Raw genomic sequence first — 15,757 nt, 5'->3', positions numbered from 1 at the left:
AAGCTGTACATAACACACATGCACAACACTGGAGTTATGGACCCACAAGCTGTACATAACACACATGCACAACACTGGAGTTATGGACCCACAAGCTGTACATAACACACATGCACAACACTGGAGTTATGGACCCACAAGCTGTACATAACACACATGCACAACACTGGAGTTATGGACCCACAAGCTGTACATAACACACATGCACAACACTGGAGTTATGGACCCACAAGCTGTACATAACACACATGCACAACACTGGAGTTATGGACCCACAAGCTGTACATAACACACATGCACAACACTGTAGTTATGGACCCACAAGCTGTACATAACACACACACAACACTGGAGTTATGGACCAACAAGCTGTACATAACACACATGCACAACACTGGAGTTATGGACCCACAAGCTGTACATAACACGCACACAACACTGGAGTTATGGACACACAAGCTGTAAATAACACACATGCACAACACTGGAGTTATGGACCCACAAGCTGTACATAACACACATGCACAACACTGGAGTTATGGACCCACAAGCTGTACATAACACACATGCACAACACTGGAGTTATGGACCCACAAGCTGTACATAACACACATGCACAACACTGGAGTTATGGACCCGCAATCTGTACATAACACACATGCACAACACTGGAGTTATGGACCCACAAGCTGTACATAACACACATGCACAACACTGGAGTTATGGACCCACAAGCTGTACATAACACACATGCACAACACTGGAGTTATGGACCCACAAGCTGTACATAACACACATGCACAACACTGGAGTTATGGACCCACAAGCTGTACATAACACACATGCACAACACTGGAGTTATGGACCCACAAGCTGTACATAACACACATGCACAACACTGGAGTTATGGACCCACAAGCTGTACATAACACACATGCACAACACTGGAGTTATGGACCCACAAGCTGTACATAACACACATGCACAACACTGGAGTTATCTCCTTACCTAATCTTCTTCTCTAACCTAAACTGAAAACATTCACCAAAACATACTCCTATCCCAAATGCCAAAACCTTCTGAATATCTAATTTTTCATATTTAACACACACATCCATGTACCGTACAACAAAGTGCATACCTACACAACCCTAACCTTCAGTATTCCAAAGTTTGATTAGCTCAGCACTGGATAAAAAGCAGTGTCAAGAAAAAACACAGCACTTAACTTTTGTCACCAAAAGCATGACTCAACAAATTTTGCTGCTCCCATATGTATAGCTATATATATATAGACATATAGTATATCTCAAATGATCAAAAACTCTAACATTAGAAGGCAATGTACTTGAACATTACTGTAAGAAACATTCCCTACTGAAAACGCAGTCAAAACTGGTCAAAAAATTAAACCAAATAGTTCATAGGTTCATAGAAGGTTACTAAACTAGCGGCCCCAGAGCCCTTATAAGCCTAACCATGTTAATCCCAAGTTGCCTCAATTTTCCTTGGTTAGATGGACATAATTTGCAGAGTCAGTCTATGATCAACACCGACTACCCCTGTCCATGAGGGACATGGGTGCCATCTCCCCAGGGTGAATTTGTGGTCTCCTATTAATTTGTCTGGGTTGTGCTTGAATAAGGTCAGTGTGGAGCCCTGCTTCACATAAACTGGAAGTTTTTTCCTGAGGAGCAGCAATCTCTGGGAGATATATCTGTTCAGTATCTTCTGTTTATGTCACTGGCTAGGTTAAGATCCGTAGAGCAAGTGACTCTTGTGCCATGTGACTTGCAGATGTGCAGCATTTCCATACGGACAGGGTCAGAGAGTGTACTATAGGCCAGGCACAAGTCGCCTCTCAGCAGCCTATAAGATACAGCTTACAGTGACAGGGCTTTCAGTCTATCCACATTGGTCATGGTTTGGAGGCCCTGTATTTTCTTTGTGAGAAACCTCTGTGGTCTCCCCAGCTGTTGCAGGTGTCTGGTGAGGTACATGCAAAATGGAGAATTGTACTCTATTAATGGTCTGATGAGGGCTGAGTGCAGCGGATTGTAGCTTCTTTAAACATGGATGTGATCCCCTTACTTATGAGATGTGCAATGTAGAAGGCTTTCCTTACCACTGTCGAAACTTGGTGGTCGAAGTTCAGATTGCTATCAACCTATGTTCCCAGATCTTGCACCACTGGGTATGAACTTAGGGAGGTGCTGTTAATATTGTAATTAGCAGGGAATTCTGCTTTGCCAAAGGGGATAATAATGCACTTTTTTGTGTTTAGTTTTAGACCGTGGCTTTGTCACCAGTCATTTGTCTGTGTTAGCTCTTCTTGTAATATATTAACATCACTGGGGGACTTAATGATTGCACCCAATTTGCAATCATCAGCAAATCTGGTAAGCCAAAGGCCATCTACATTAGCTTGGACTTCCAAGAAATAGATTCCAAATGGTAAAGGACCCAGCACAGATCCTTGTGGTATGTCACTGGTAACAGGTCTACTGGTAGAGGTGGAGTCACCAACTTTGACAGTATGTGTTCTATCCATGAGACAATTGGGAGGGTGGCCTAATGGTTAAGGTGTTTGCCTTACAAACACAAGGTGCAGGGTTTGAGTCTCACAAGGGATAAATGGCTAAACTTAAAATGGCTCGCAAGGGCAGTTAGCTTAGTACTAATCTATGAACCTATGAATTGGCTATGCATCTAATGGTGTAAGCGTTGATCCCCAGCTGGGAGAGTTTCTCAATGATACCTGAGTGAGGGGTTGTGTCAAAAGCCTTGGCTAGGTCAAGATAGGCCATATGCTCTGTCTTACCTTCATCCATGACTTTGGTGACCAGGCAGTATGCACAGTCTTACCTTCATCCAGGACTTTGGTGACCAGGCAGTATGCTCTGTCTTACCTTCATTCAGGGCTTTGGTGACTTTCTTGAAGAAGTCTACTAGGTTTAGTAAGCATAATCTACCCTTAACAAAGCCAAGCTGGGTTGGGTCTAGAGTTTGAAAGTCACCTATGTCCTTTTTGATAAAGTCCATGATGATTCTTTTCATAGCCTTGCAGATGAGGCTGGTTAGACTTATGGGTCTATAGTTCCCAGGGTCAGTTGATGGCCCCCGTTTGCACAGGGGGATTACTGTTGCTGTTCTCCATTCTGCTGGAACAAAGCCAGTTCTCAGGCTATGGTTTAAGAAAATACCAAGTGGATCCACTAGATCCTGTTTTAGATTGTTTAGTAAGCAACCTAGGATGTTATCTGGTGCCATTGAGGCAGTGTTTTTGGCCTTGAAGAGCACAGATATACTTGATCTCTAGCGATACTGGGCAGAGGACTGGTGTCCGGTATGCTTTGAGTTGTGGCTGGTGGAGACAGGGGGGGGGGCTGAGACAAATCTGTCAGCTAGCAGGTTGGCAATTTCCTCTGGTATAGTATAAGTAGTACCATCTACAACCACTTTGCCACATGGCTGGGCATTCCCATTTAGATTTTGGATGTAGTTAAAGAATGCCTTATAATTATACTTGGCTAGAAATGCTATTTTATAGGTTCATAGGTAGGTACTAGGCTATATGCCCAAAGGCATTTATAAGCCTAGCCAGAATGTGTTGGCTTTCGCCGCCCCCTTAGATTAGTTCCCTGTGCCTCTGTCCAGAAGAGCCACTGAAGTGATCCCCAGGGTAAACTTTCTGTTTCCCATCCACTTGTCAAGGTTTCTTTTGAAGAGTGTTAGTGAGAAGCTCTGCCTAATGTAGCTTGGAATCTTGTTCCAAAGCATGGGAAGTCTCTGGGACAGGAATCTATCCCTCCAGCACATCGTATTTATTGTTGTGGTGAGGTTTAGCTCCCTAGAGCGTGTGGCTTGAGAGGATAATGTTTTCTTTAGGTGGAGCATGTCCATCAGTTCTGGGTTGGACATGGTCTTGTATGTCAGGCAGAGATCACCACTGAGTAGGCGGTATGCAACCGAGTACAGCTGGAGTTTCTTCAGTCGAGCTGCATAAGGCATCTGTTTGAGGCCAGTGATCCTCTTGGTGAGGTGCTTCTGTGGTCTTTCCAATTGTTGCAGGTATCTTGTAAGATACATCCCAAATGGGGCATTGTACTCTATGATGGGTCTGATGAGTGATGAGTAGAGGGGCACAATGACCTCTTTTGATCTGGATGTGAACCTTTTGCGATTAGGTGGGCCATATAGAAGGATTTTCTAACCAATTTGGCAATGTGATTATCAAAGGAGAGATTACTATCTACTTGGGTCCCCAGATCTCTTATTACATCTTCCGTATTTAGGGGACTAGCACCTATGTAGTAGTTTGTGGGTACTTTACTTTTTCCAAAGGGGATGACTATACACTTTTTGGCATTTAGCTTGAGGCCATAATTTTGACACCAGGTATCCATCTCAGTGAGACCCATTTGGAGGATGTCTGTGTCAGCCGGAGAGTCAATTATAGCCCCTAGTTTGCAGTGGTCTGCGAACTTGATCAGCCATAGTCCTCCTGTGGTTGCCTATACCTCTGAGAAGTATATGCCAAACAGGAGGGGTCCTAGGACTGAGCCCTGGGGAATGCCACTTGTAACCGGTTTAGAGTCGGAGCATAGCACCCGCAACTCTCACCATGTGGGTTCTGTCCGTGAGCCAGTTGGCAACCCATCTTGTGATGTAGGGGTTTATGTTCAGGCTGGTGAGATTGTCTATAATACTAGAATAGGGAATGGTGTTGAAGGCCTTTGCAAGGTCTAGGTAGGCTGTGTGCACCACCTTTCCCTCATCTGTAGCCTTGGTAACTGCCTCAAAGAAGTCCACCAGGTTTAGGAGGCATGATCTGCCCTTAGGAGGCATGATTTTAGCTTCATAGTTCACTTTAGAGGGCTTTACAAGATTTCTGATTAGCTTGTTCAAGCTGTGGAAGGGATTCGTCCTTTGCTGAGTCAGGTCCCGCTTGTTATTACACATCAATGTCTTCTTCTTCCTTTATAACCTGTTATATCTGAGGTCCATCAGAGCGGCTTGTTTTTTTCAGGAGGACCTGGTTTTGATCAGGTCAGGTACAGTTGAGACTATACAGTTGTTTAAGTATTTATATAGGACATTTGCATACACCTCTGCATAGGAGTCATTGTTGTCTGTGATTGTGGGGGGCTTAAAATGTTTTATATCATCATTTAATAGACTATACTTTGCTTTGGAAAAGGTTCTTTTTTTTGTTTTTTGCTTCTGTGGGGGTGTTAGGCCCAATAGTTACTTTGATCAAGACTGATTTATGGTCAAGCCTTAACAGGGAGGGCATCATACACTCCCCCATGTTGGTGAGTACTATGCCTAGGACATTTGAGCCCCTTGTTGTGGTGCAGACTATATGATCCGCAGCATTTGTGTTGACAAAGTCCAGGAACCTCTGGGTGAACACGTTTGTGCTCGTGTACATCTCCTAGTTGATGGAGGGATAGTTGAAATTGGGTGGTTTGGTGAGTAGCTCCAATAAGTCCAGGTAGGTGGAGTGCTTTTTTTGGTTTATGCTGGGGGACCTATAGCTAGCAATGATGTGCTGGGGGGTACTTTGCCTATAGTTAACTGGACATGGTGTAATTAGAGAGAATCATACTGTTTGACCAGTCTTGAGGTGGACTTGGCCTTAATGAAAATTGCTACACCTCCATCTTTGTTTTTTTCATGCTCATTTTGAGGTCTGAATGTGTGGAAGGCATTGTAGCCTTGCACAGCTGGGATGCTCTCAGCAGCCTTGAACCATGTGTCAGTGGCTGCACAGATGTCAGCATCTTCTAAGGTGAGGAGTGCTTCCAGGGAATGCAGCTTCATGTTCAGACTCCTAGCATTAAGCAGCAAAACCTTTAGATTGCCTTGAGTGGATTTTTTTACATCAGAAATTTTGTTTTTTTGACATTGCCTAAAAAAGACACTATGGGGGAGGCAGGTGCCTTTGCCAGTATCCAAAAGCCTAGAGGAGACAGGTGTAGACAATCTCTGGCAAAGCAGAGTGGCCTGTCGACCGTGTCTTCCCAGGCTGACAGATACTGGATCCCCCTGGACTGACACCAGAAACTAAGCCAATTGTTAAAGTCAATCATTTTTTGTGTATATTGTGGCATCATCCTGGCTGAAGGTAGAATGCTGCTTAGGGCTAGAGTCATACCTGCCTGGGACACATAATCTAAGAGTTCAGTCGGGTCTCTCTTCACATAGTCCAGTGAGGTACGTCTCAAGTCATTCACCCCAACATGGACTATGACAGAGTCATAAGGCTACTTGTTGAGTGATTTGAGTGCATACATGATTTGACAGATCCTGGCACCTGACAAGCAGCTGACCTTGACCTTCTCTTTGTCCAGTCTGGTGAGGTATGTCTCACTGTGGAGTCACCTATGACTATGACATTGAGTTTTGAGCTGTTTTGCCTTAGAGGCTTATTTACTGAGACACTGATGTATGTGTTATTATGTGTAGTGGTTACTATTTGCATAGAAGTGTGTGCAAGTGGTTTACATTTGGGAGGTTTCTGATCTTTTGGTAGGCTTCTAGTGAGTGTCTCCATGTATGTGGGTTTATGTGTTATGACCTTATTTTGTGTGTGAGAGGTGAAGTGTGTGTGCTTACAATCTGTTTGATGTCCGGTTTGGTGTTACGCAAGAGAACTGACTCCAATTTCATAGTGCAAGAACATCTCTCACATAGGGTATTTGTTTGTTTTAGGAGTAAGTAGTTGTCAGCATACATTAGGCAATTACTACATTGCCTCAGGATGCTCATGTCAATCAGGCTGTCTGGTGAAATGATGGGAAACTGTTCTTCCATTATAGCAGGTTTTTACCGTATGCACTACTGGGGAATGGACTGAGCTAGTTAGATGCGTTTTTTGCTGTAGGACTAACAAAGGTGCTTGTTCGATTGAAGGCCAGGGATGACGTGTGACAGCACTGTTCAGTGTGCACCTGAGTTACCCATAGTGCAGCAGGGAAGCTTGGGAGGGTTCCACTGACAGATGTGTAGGGAAAACGTCTGAATAACATACATTCTTAATTGTCTTGCTAATGTTATACTCTTCCATAATTGTCCACAAAAGTTTGTGTACTGTATCAGAAGCTTTATTTTAATCTATTATAAACAGGACTGATGAGATAAAATTATAATAATATCCACAATTTCTGTTCCTATGAATAATTCCTGACATCCTTTTCCCTTTAAAGTACGTACGCTGTCTTCCTATGAATAATTCCTGACATCCTTTTCCCTTTAAAGTACGTACGCTGTCTTCCTATGAATAATTCCTGACATCCTTTTCCCTTTAAAGTACGTACGCTGTCTTCCTATGAATAATTCCTGACATCCTTTTCCCTTTAAACTACGTACGCTGTCTTCCTATGAATAATTCCTGACATCCTTTTCCCTTTAAACTACGTATGCTGTCTTCCTATGAATAATTCCTGACATCCTTTTCCCTTTAAACTACGTACGCTGTCTTCCTATGAATAATTCCCGACATCCTTTTCCCTTTAAAGTACATACGCTGTCTTCCTATGAATAATTCCCGACATCCTTTTCCCTTTAAAGTACGTACGCTGTCTTCCTATGAATAATTCCTGACATCCTTTTCCCTTTAAAGTACGTACGCTGTCTTCCTATGAATAATTCCCGACATCCTTTTCCCTTTAAAGTACATACGCTGTCTTCCTATGAATAATTCATGACATCCTTTTCCCTTTAAAGTACGTATGCTGTCTTCCTATGAATAATTCCTGACATCCTTTTCCCTTTAAAGTATGTACGCTGTCTTCCTATGAATAATTCCCGACATGCTTTTCCCTTTAAAGTACGTACGCTGTCTTCCTATGAATAATTCATGACATCCTTTTCCCTTTAAAGTACGTACGCTGTCTTCCTATGAATAATTCCTGACATCCTTTTCCCTTTAAAGTACGTACGCTGTCTTCCTATGAATAATTCCTGACATCCTTTTCCCTTTAAAGTACATACTCTGTCTTCCTATGAATAATTCCTGACATCCTTTTCCCTTTAAAGTACGTACGCTGTCTTCCTATGAATAATTCCCGACATCCTTTTCCCTTTAAAGTACGTACGCTGTCTTCCATAATACTTTTAATTTTACTTTCCATTCTCTCCTGAATTATTTTCGTGTTACGCAGCAACGTTCAAACATGAGGCTTGAATACAGGTGAAAATAAACACGTTTAAGCTAATCTAACAATAGGAAAACACACAAAGAACATTTCTACAACAATCCCCAGCTCAGGCTAGGCTGGAGCCACACTTCTGCCATAGGGGTGCAGGGGAGCCCTTCTTAATGTAAGATGGCTGGTTTAGTGCACAAGTGTAAATATAACAGGCTAGATTCAGCAGGTCTGAAGCTTGACTATGCTATCTAGGATAACAATACAGTTGAAATCAAGTGCAGAAAATGATGCAGTCACAAACAGTTGTTTGTCTTTTCGTCTTTTCCCAGTTAGGGGTCGCCACAGCGGAACTCTGGTCCACTAATGATTGTCAGTAGATTTTTATGGTGCTGAGTTGCCAGCACGATGCCCAACCTTCAGCGAAGGCACGCCCATTCATGCATGTCTTTCAAAGGCCACTCGACCGTGGGGAGGACATGCAGACTCCACACAGAAAGCACTCCAGCCGAGAATCAAACAGGAGAACCTCTTGCTGTGAGGCAACAAACAGTAAAATGCATAAATAATGCAGCAATTAGCTAAAATACATTTTAAGAAGTGCAGTACAATCACACAATATACTTATGTTGCTGTTTTGAGCCTTGGATGCCTTGGATTTTAGCAGAAATACTCTGGACCTCTGGTAAAAGATGCCAAACTTAGAGCAGCTCTGCCTTATTGAGTTTCATTTCCTCATTAGTTCAAAGTTCAAAACCCTATCACTAACGTCAGACATAAATTGTACACTTCCTAATGTGTGCTATCTCACCCCTTCCCAACTTCAAACCTACACCTTACCTTGGAAAACTCCTTTCCATAACACTACCCCTACAGAAGATGCTCAAACACACAACACATACATCATCGCACCTGCACAACATTAAATCAATCCCCTTACCTAGCCCTTACTCTAACCCTACCCCACAAACACACACACAATGCCCATCCTTTCCCACATTTACCTCTTACCTGCTATATTCTATAACTCTGGCACTCAACTAAAAGTACATTCAACAAAACATGTTTCAAAACAATTTCTCAAGCACAAATCTCACTCGACAAAATGAGTGTTAATCATATGAAGGTTACTAACACATAAAAATCTAATATATATCTATATATACATACATATATATATATATATACATATAAATTCAAATTTAAGTCAACCTGCAATTTTCATTTCCTATTCTAGTATGGTATAACTGACATGTAAGAATAAAACAGAAAAGTTGTATTGAAACATAATTGCAGCTATTAAAAGTGGCAGCCAACAACACTAATTCAGTAATATGTGACATATTTATGAATTTTTAGCTCACTTTGACAGTGAATGCAGTAGTGCAAATATAGATGTAGACATTTTCTGATGGTATTTGCAATAGGAACTTGCTTTACTGTGTGGCCTTCCTGCTGAATTACTGAGTTATGAGACCCTGCATTAGATGGAAGACTAAAGTTCCTTTATGACTTGTTCGGCATACAGTGCTCATCATACGTGTATAAAACTCATCAGCACTCTGTCACATAGTTTATAATTTTGATTTCTATGCTATCCCAAATGAGAGATGTAAACATCACTAAGTATTCCAATCAACAGTAAAGAGGAAGTTTTAACTTTAGGTGCACATGTAGATCATGAGACATAATGAAAGGGCTAAAGAATACCAAACTTATTCCAAATGATATCCTGCTCCTGTTTCTGAAACGGATATCTCACATAGTGGAGATCAGCAGGCAGAGACTTGACTCATTTAATAGCATTAGGCTGGCAGCCAAAGACCTGCTCCTGAGCTAGATTCTAAGATGAGATATGACATTAGGGGAGGGGATTTGCATGCGTACATATAAAATGCACTTGTCAGTTCTAAGCTCTTTCAGTGTCAGTCTGCGAGGCAATAAACAATCGGGGATACTTTCTCTGCACAATTCTCCTTGTCTCATTTAGAGCTTGGATCTCTGTACCTGCTTTTCAGGTTGCTTGTGCTTCCTATCAGTATGGATGCTTCTCAATTTATTTTGATATTCTTTTTCACATTTGAGTTGGCATTTAAATGTTGGGGAGATCACCACATGCCAAATTTCATCTGCACTCAGATTCCTGTTGATATGGAGTCTATCTGTCCTCTAACCTACCAGAGGCAAGAACCTGGTTCTGGACATTGGAGTGGACATGTCAGTGATGCCAAGGAGACCATACTTCATTTGCGGGAAGCCATTGTGCAAGAGAAAGAGACTATCCTTGACCAGCGTGAAACCATAAGAGAGCTCACAGCTAAACTCAGTCTGTGTGAGAGCTTTAGACACTATGACAGGGAACATGATCACAGAGGTGGAACTCACCCCAAGCATGAGCGTGACCATGACCATGATCTCAGAAATGGACATGGACATGACCATAGCCATAACCATGAACATAGCCATGAGCATGGTCATGAATCTGATCATGATGAGCATGACCATGACCATGACCATGATCGCAGCCATGGACATGAATCTGGTCATGATGAGCATGACCATGACCATGAACACGGTCATTTGGAGGATCGGAATGGACATACCCCACACTACAGAGACAACGGAGCTAAACCTTCAGCAGCAGAATACTCACTCCACCACAAAGAAACCATTGGCAAACATTCAGTAGCAGGAGACCAACGCTGGCATACCCCATATCATCATTATCAGACTCCAAGCAAGTACATTATGTCAGATGAACAACGCAGGTATGAGCCCCACCATCAGGAACCTTCAAGCAAATATGTAGCAGCAGAAGAGAAATACAGACAGTTTTCCAGCCAGCAGAATTCTGGGCGCAGACACCTAAGTGCGGACTCACCAATGTCCTCACCTAATGACATCTACCAGATAACAGAGTCACTGCAACCTTTAAAGGAAAGGCTGGAAAGCCTAGAGGTATTGTTGATTTAGATTTCTTTTAATTAGTTTCCTTTGAATTAGTTATCATATCAAATAGTAGAATAGACCTTTTATCTATTTTTGCTTATGAATGAATTTTGAACTCCATCTTGGCCATAGACAGAAATAAAGACAAAGCTAGAGTACAAAAAATTAGTAACAGAAAGATGCTTGAACTGACAATATAGGACAGAAAAAGGAAAAACTGCAAAGCTTAAACAGAGGGGAGTGGATAATGTATATCTGGATACTGAAAAGTGAGCATGAATACAGTTTATGCAACAGTTTTTACATTGCTGTACCCAAAATCATTTTACTGACAGTCATTGAATAGATATGTGGTTCTAACAATTTTATCTTATCAGTGACAATGTGTACACCCACCACAGACCACTGAAAAATCTTTACTTTAAGAATATAAGTAAACTGAATATATAAGAAAATTGAAGTTCTATATAAATATATGTTGTTGCCTTTTCTTTTCAACCAGGTGTCCAGCAGAACATGGTGACTCATGCTGCAAATAGCCCATGTTTAACATACGACTCAATAAGCAATACATGTTGGCAAAATGGCATTGAAATCCCAGCCCTGTTTAATACAGCACTGGGGCCCCAGCATTTTATTTTAATGTGACCCAGAGATGTGTTGTGAGCATACAAAACCCATTACATGATGATTTTAAACAATTATGATGACATAAAAATAATGCATTAAAATTGCACAAACATTCTGAAAAATGATGTAATGTAGTAGTCAAAATACAAAAGGAAAAGTGTGCCCAGAGAAATGGAACAATGTCAGTTTTTTTTTATTTGGTCGTTAACCAGCTAAGCCCACTGGGTACATTTCCCTTTTCAGAGGCAACCATCTCATCCTCACACACTCCACCAATAAGAAGCATTCAGAGTTTCTTCAAGGGGAATGCAGCTTGTAAACTTATATCAAACTTTCCCAGGAAATGCAACCACAAAATGGTGCTTGACTGTCAGCGTTCATCCTTGAAAGTCCCAGTATGAGTTATGGTTTCTACAGGACTTCCTATAGCATTTTATTAACTTTTAAACTGTAGCAGTGCCAGGCCAGCTCATTCATGAGAAAGTGCCTGGGCAGCCGTGATGTACCTAAGGCAGTATTTCATGATACTTCTGATTGCTTAGTTGTTAAATTGATGTTTATGCTAGGTGACTGTCCTGTACCCCGCTCCAAGATTATATTTCTTTACAGTGCATTATAATAGATATCTATCTAAACTCTAGATAAAGCCCTTCACTCATCTTTTACTGTGATTACCCAGTCAAAAACTGGTACTGCATTAATCTGATGGGATGTTACTACTATAAAGGGGATCGCATAATTGTTTGTCCATTTTGGGGTTCTGGCCTTCATTTTGACAGTCATACTAGTGCTACAAGGTCTGAAATGAATTAAGTAATCTGTTGGGGGGGGTCAGCAGGTTAACAGGAGCTGCACTGCTCATGCTCACAATTAGGAGGTTAACAGGAGCTGCACTGCTCATGCTCACAATTAGGAGGTTAACAGGAGCTGCACTGCTCATGCTCACAATTAGGAGGTTAACAGGAGCTGCACTGCTCATGCTCACGATTAGGAGGTTAACAGGAGCTGCACTGCTCATGCTCACAATTAGGAGGTTAACAGGAGCTGCACTGCTCATGCTCACATCATTTATCTACACAGAAATGGTAGAAAAAAAGTGTCTGGATTTTGGTGACCTCTGCAGAGTGCTAGCGATTCATCTGCTTGCACCTGTTTTGTACGGTTAGAACATGTCATGTCACTGCTTGTCCAATTCCTTTTATGAGGGAAATATCAAACTCCAAATGATTTTACCGCTGTAGAGACTCAGTCTCCATTCTCTTCTCCAGAATTACCTACCATAATCTGTCCTGTGACACCAGCCTGTACTGCACATTTGTGCAAAGTAACTCATGTAACCAAGGTATCCTGTTACTAGTGAATAACTGCCTTCACTGTAAAGACTTATCTGCTATTATAAAATACTTTATTTACTTCTGTAATATGCCTATTCAGCCCTCCCAACAAACACACACACACACACACACACACACACACACACACACACACACACACACACACACACACACACACACACACACACATACATGCACATTCACAAACACACACACACACACACACACACACACACACACACACACACATGCACATTCACACATACACGCACATTCACACACACACACACAGACACACACACTCACGCACACACTCACGCACACACACACTCACGCACATACACACTCACGCACATACACACACTCGCGCGCACACACACACACACACACACACACACACATACAAACACAAACAAACGCTTCACTCTGATCTAGGAATAAGGCCCTGCAATCAGGTAGAGCAGGATTATTGAAAACATTCAGACATTATGTCATAGTCAAGTTATCAGTAACTGCAAAGTGTCCTTTTGTCACAAGAGGTCTCCTTCCTCAATGCAATCAGGAACAGTAAGATCAAGTTTGAGAGAGATTTAGTGTCAGTTACTGAAAGATTCCAATATGCCGAGGTGGTACAGCGGTAGTGTTGTTGCCTCACAGCAAGAGGTTCTCCTGTTTGATTCTCGACTGGAATGCCTTCTGTGTGGAGCCTGCATATCCTCCCCACGATCGAGTGGCCTCTGAAAGACATGTGAATGGGCATGCCTTTGCTGAAGGTTGGGTGTTGGGCTGGCAACTCGGCACCATAAAAAAAATCTACTGCCAATCATTAGCAGACAGGAGTTCCGCTGTAGCGACCCCTAACCAGGAAAAGCCAAAAAGACAAAGAAAGAAAGTTACTGAAAGATTCCAGTTTCCATTTTTAGATACAGAACTGTCCTTCCTCTGTACATAGTATACCTGTTAAGATAATCGGTTTTGCATCTCAAGAAGGTAATTTAATCCCTACGGTTCAAGTTGCTATTTTCCTAAGCCATCTCTGTGTTGTGTGTATTTGTTTTGTGCTAATCTGACATAGCTTTTTGTTTATTTCTCATTATGGACTGTTCAGATAGCGGGCACCCTCCTCCCCTCTCTCCCTCTCACACATGCCTTTGCTGTGGTTATCCAGTGGGGTCTACTTCTGCTCCTGAGACCATGCAGAAGGGTAGGTGTCAACTAAAATAAATGATCTCATCCCATGACTAACAGTTTTTTGGGTTTTTTGTTTTTTTTTAGCTTTATAAATTTTAGAGTGAGCAGTCTAATCCTGAGAGTAGCAGGAGGCTTTTTGGAGACTTCATTATATACAAATCTTAAAGACTAAACAGTATAAACCCATGAATATATGTCGGGGGAACCTGCACTGTATATAAAAGTTCAAGGGTGAGCAGTCTGATCCTGTGACTAGCAGGAAGCTGTTTGGAGATTGCGCTATATATAAAGGTTAAAGCTGGAGCCATATAGTCCCATGATTTATTTGATTATCTGGAGCCAGGATCTGCTAACTTACATTCAAACTCAGGTTACTACACCACAGGTACCAATATGAGTCTGTTATAATCCATGTGGGCATTAGTGACCCGAGACATACTTCCCTGGACTATGTAAAGAGAGACAGTGTTGATCTCTGTGAATATGTGTCTCGGGCAGGTATGTACCTTGCGCTGAGCAGCATTCACTCTTCACCAAGGATTATGTTACAGTGTGAGCAAAGAATGATTGACTTCAAAAACTGGCTTATTTCCTGGTGTCTTTCTGAGGGATTCAGTATTTGTCAGCAGGGGATAATATGTTTAACAGACCATGTTGCTTTGCAAAGGATGGTCTGCATCTGTCTCCCCCAGGCTTCTAAGTATTGGCTAAACCTTTACCACCCCCTTATAGCCTTTTTTTGGTGATACAAAATTGACAAACCTACCAACATAGCAAATAAAACCCAAAGAAACCTAATGGTGTAACTGCTCAATACTAGGAGCCTAAACAAGAAACCCCACACCCTGCAAGTTCTTCTCACTCTGGGGAATATAGATATCTGTACCATTACCAAGACATAGTTTAAATACACAGAAAGTACTTCAGCAGTGCAAGGCTTCAGTGCCTTCCACACATTTAGGCCATCGGCTGCAAAGACAGGGACAAAAGATGGAGGTGTCTCAATCTGTATTAACATAACTCTATGTTGGTTAACCAGGATGATACCCTGGAATTTATCCACATACAAATACCATAGAGAAAGTCGCATACCATATTCTAGCAAACTATAGGTCACCCGGTATGTCCCTAGAATCCCATAGCTCATACCTACACCTACTGGAGACGCTGACCATTAAACCACACACCCTATATTCATGGAAGACTTTAACTACCCCTCTGTAGACTGGGAAAAATACACTGCCTCATACTCACAGGCACAAAGATTCATGGACTTTATTAACACAAATACCCATCAACAGATAGTGAGCACACACACACACCAGAGATTTAAACATTCTGAACCTTGTACTCACCAGTATACTATATCACATCCTCACTGGAGGGGTCAGACTACAAAGCTATCTCCATCAAAATAAAAATCAAATTAGTATTATGTGATACTTTGTCAAAATTCAATGCCCCTTCCAACTCCGAGTTCAAAGCACACTATTTGGACTT

General features: G+C 41.9%; 1 protein-coding gene across 1 annotated transcript in view; it reads left to right on the top strand.

The window, feature by feature from the left end:
- Positions 1-10,268: 10,268 nt before the first annotated feature.
- LOC122815256 (neuronal pentraxin-1-like) overlaps positions 10,269-15,757 on the top strand; it is a 101,243-nt gene continuing 95,754 nt past the window's right edge. The window contains exon 1 of the mRNA XM_044087607.1: positions 10,269-11,111. Within this exon, the coding sequence (XP_043943542.1) occupies positions 10,269-11,111 (843 nt within the window). The remainder of the gene's footprint in view (positions 11,112-15,757) is intronic.

Source organism: Protopterus annectens, chromosome 1.part1 (assembly GCF_019279795.1).
Source record: "Protopterus annectens isolate FY-2018-M chromosome 1.part1, PAN1.0, whole genome shotgun sequence".
Classification (NCBI taxonomy): Eukaryota; Metazoa; Chordata; order Ceratodontiformes; family Protopteridae; genus Protopterus; species Protopterus annectens.
This window is presented reverse-complemented; position numbering and strand designations above follow the sequence as displayed.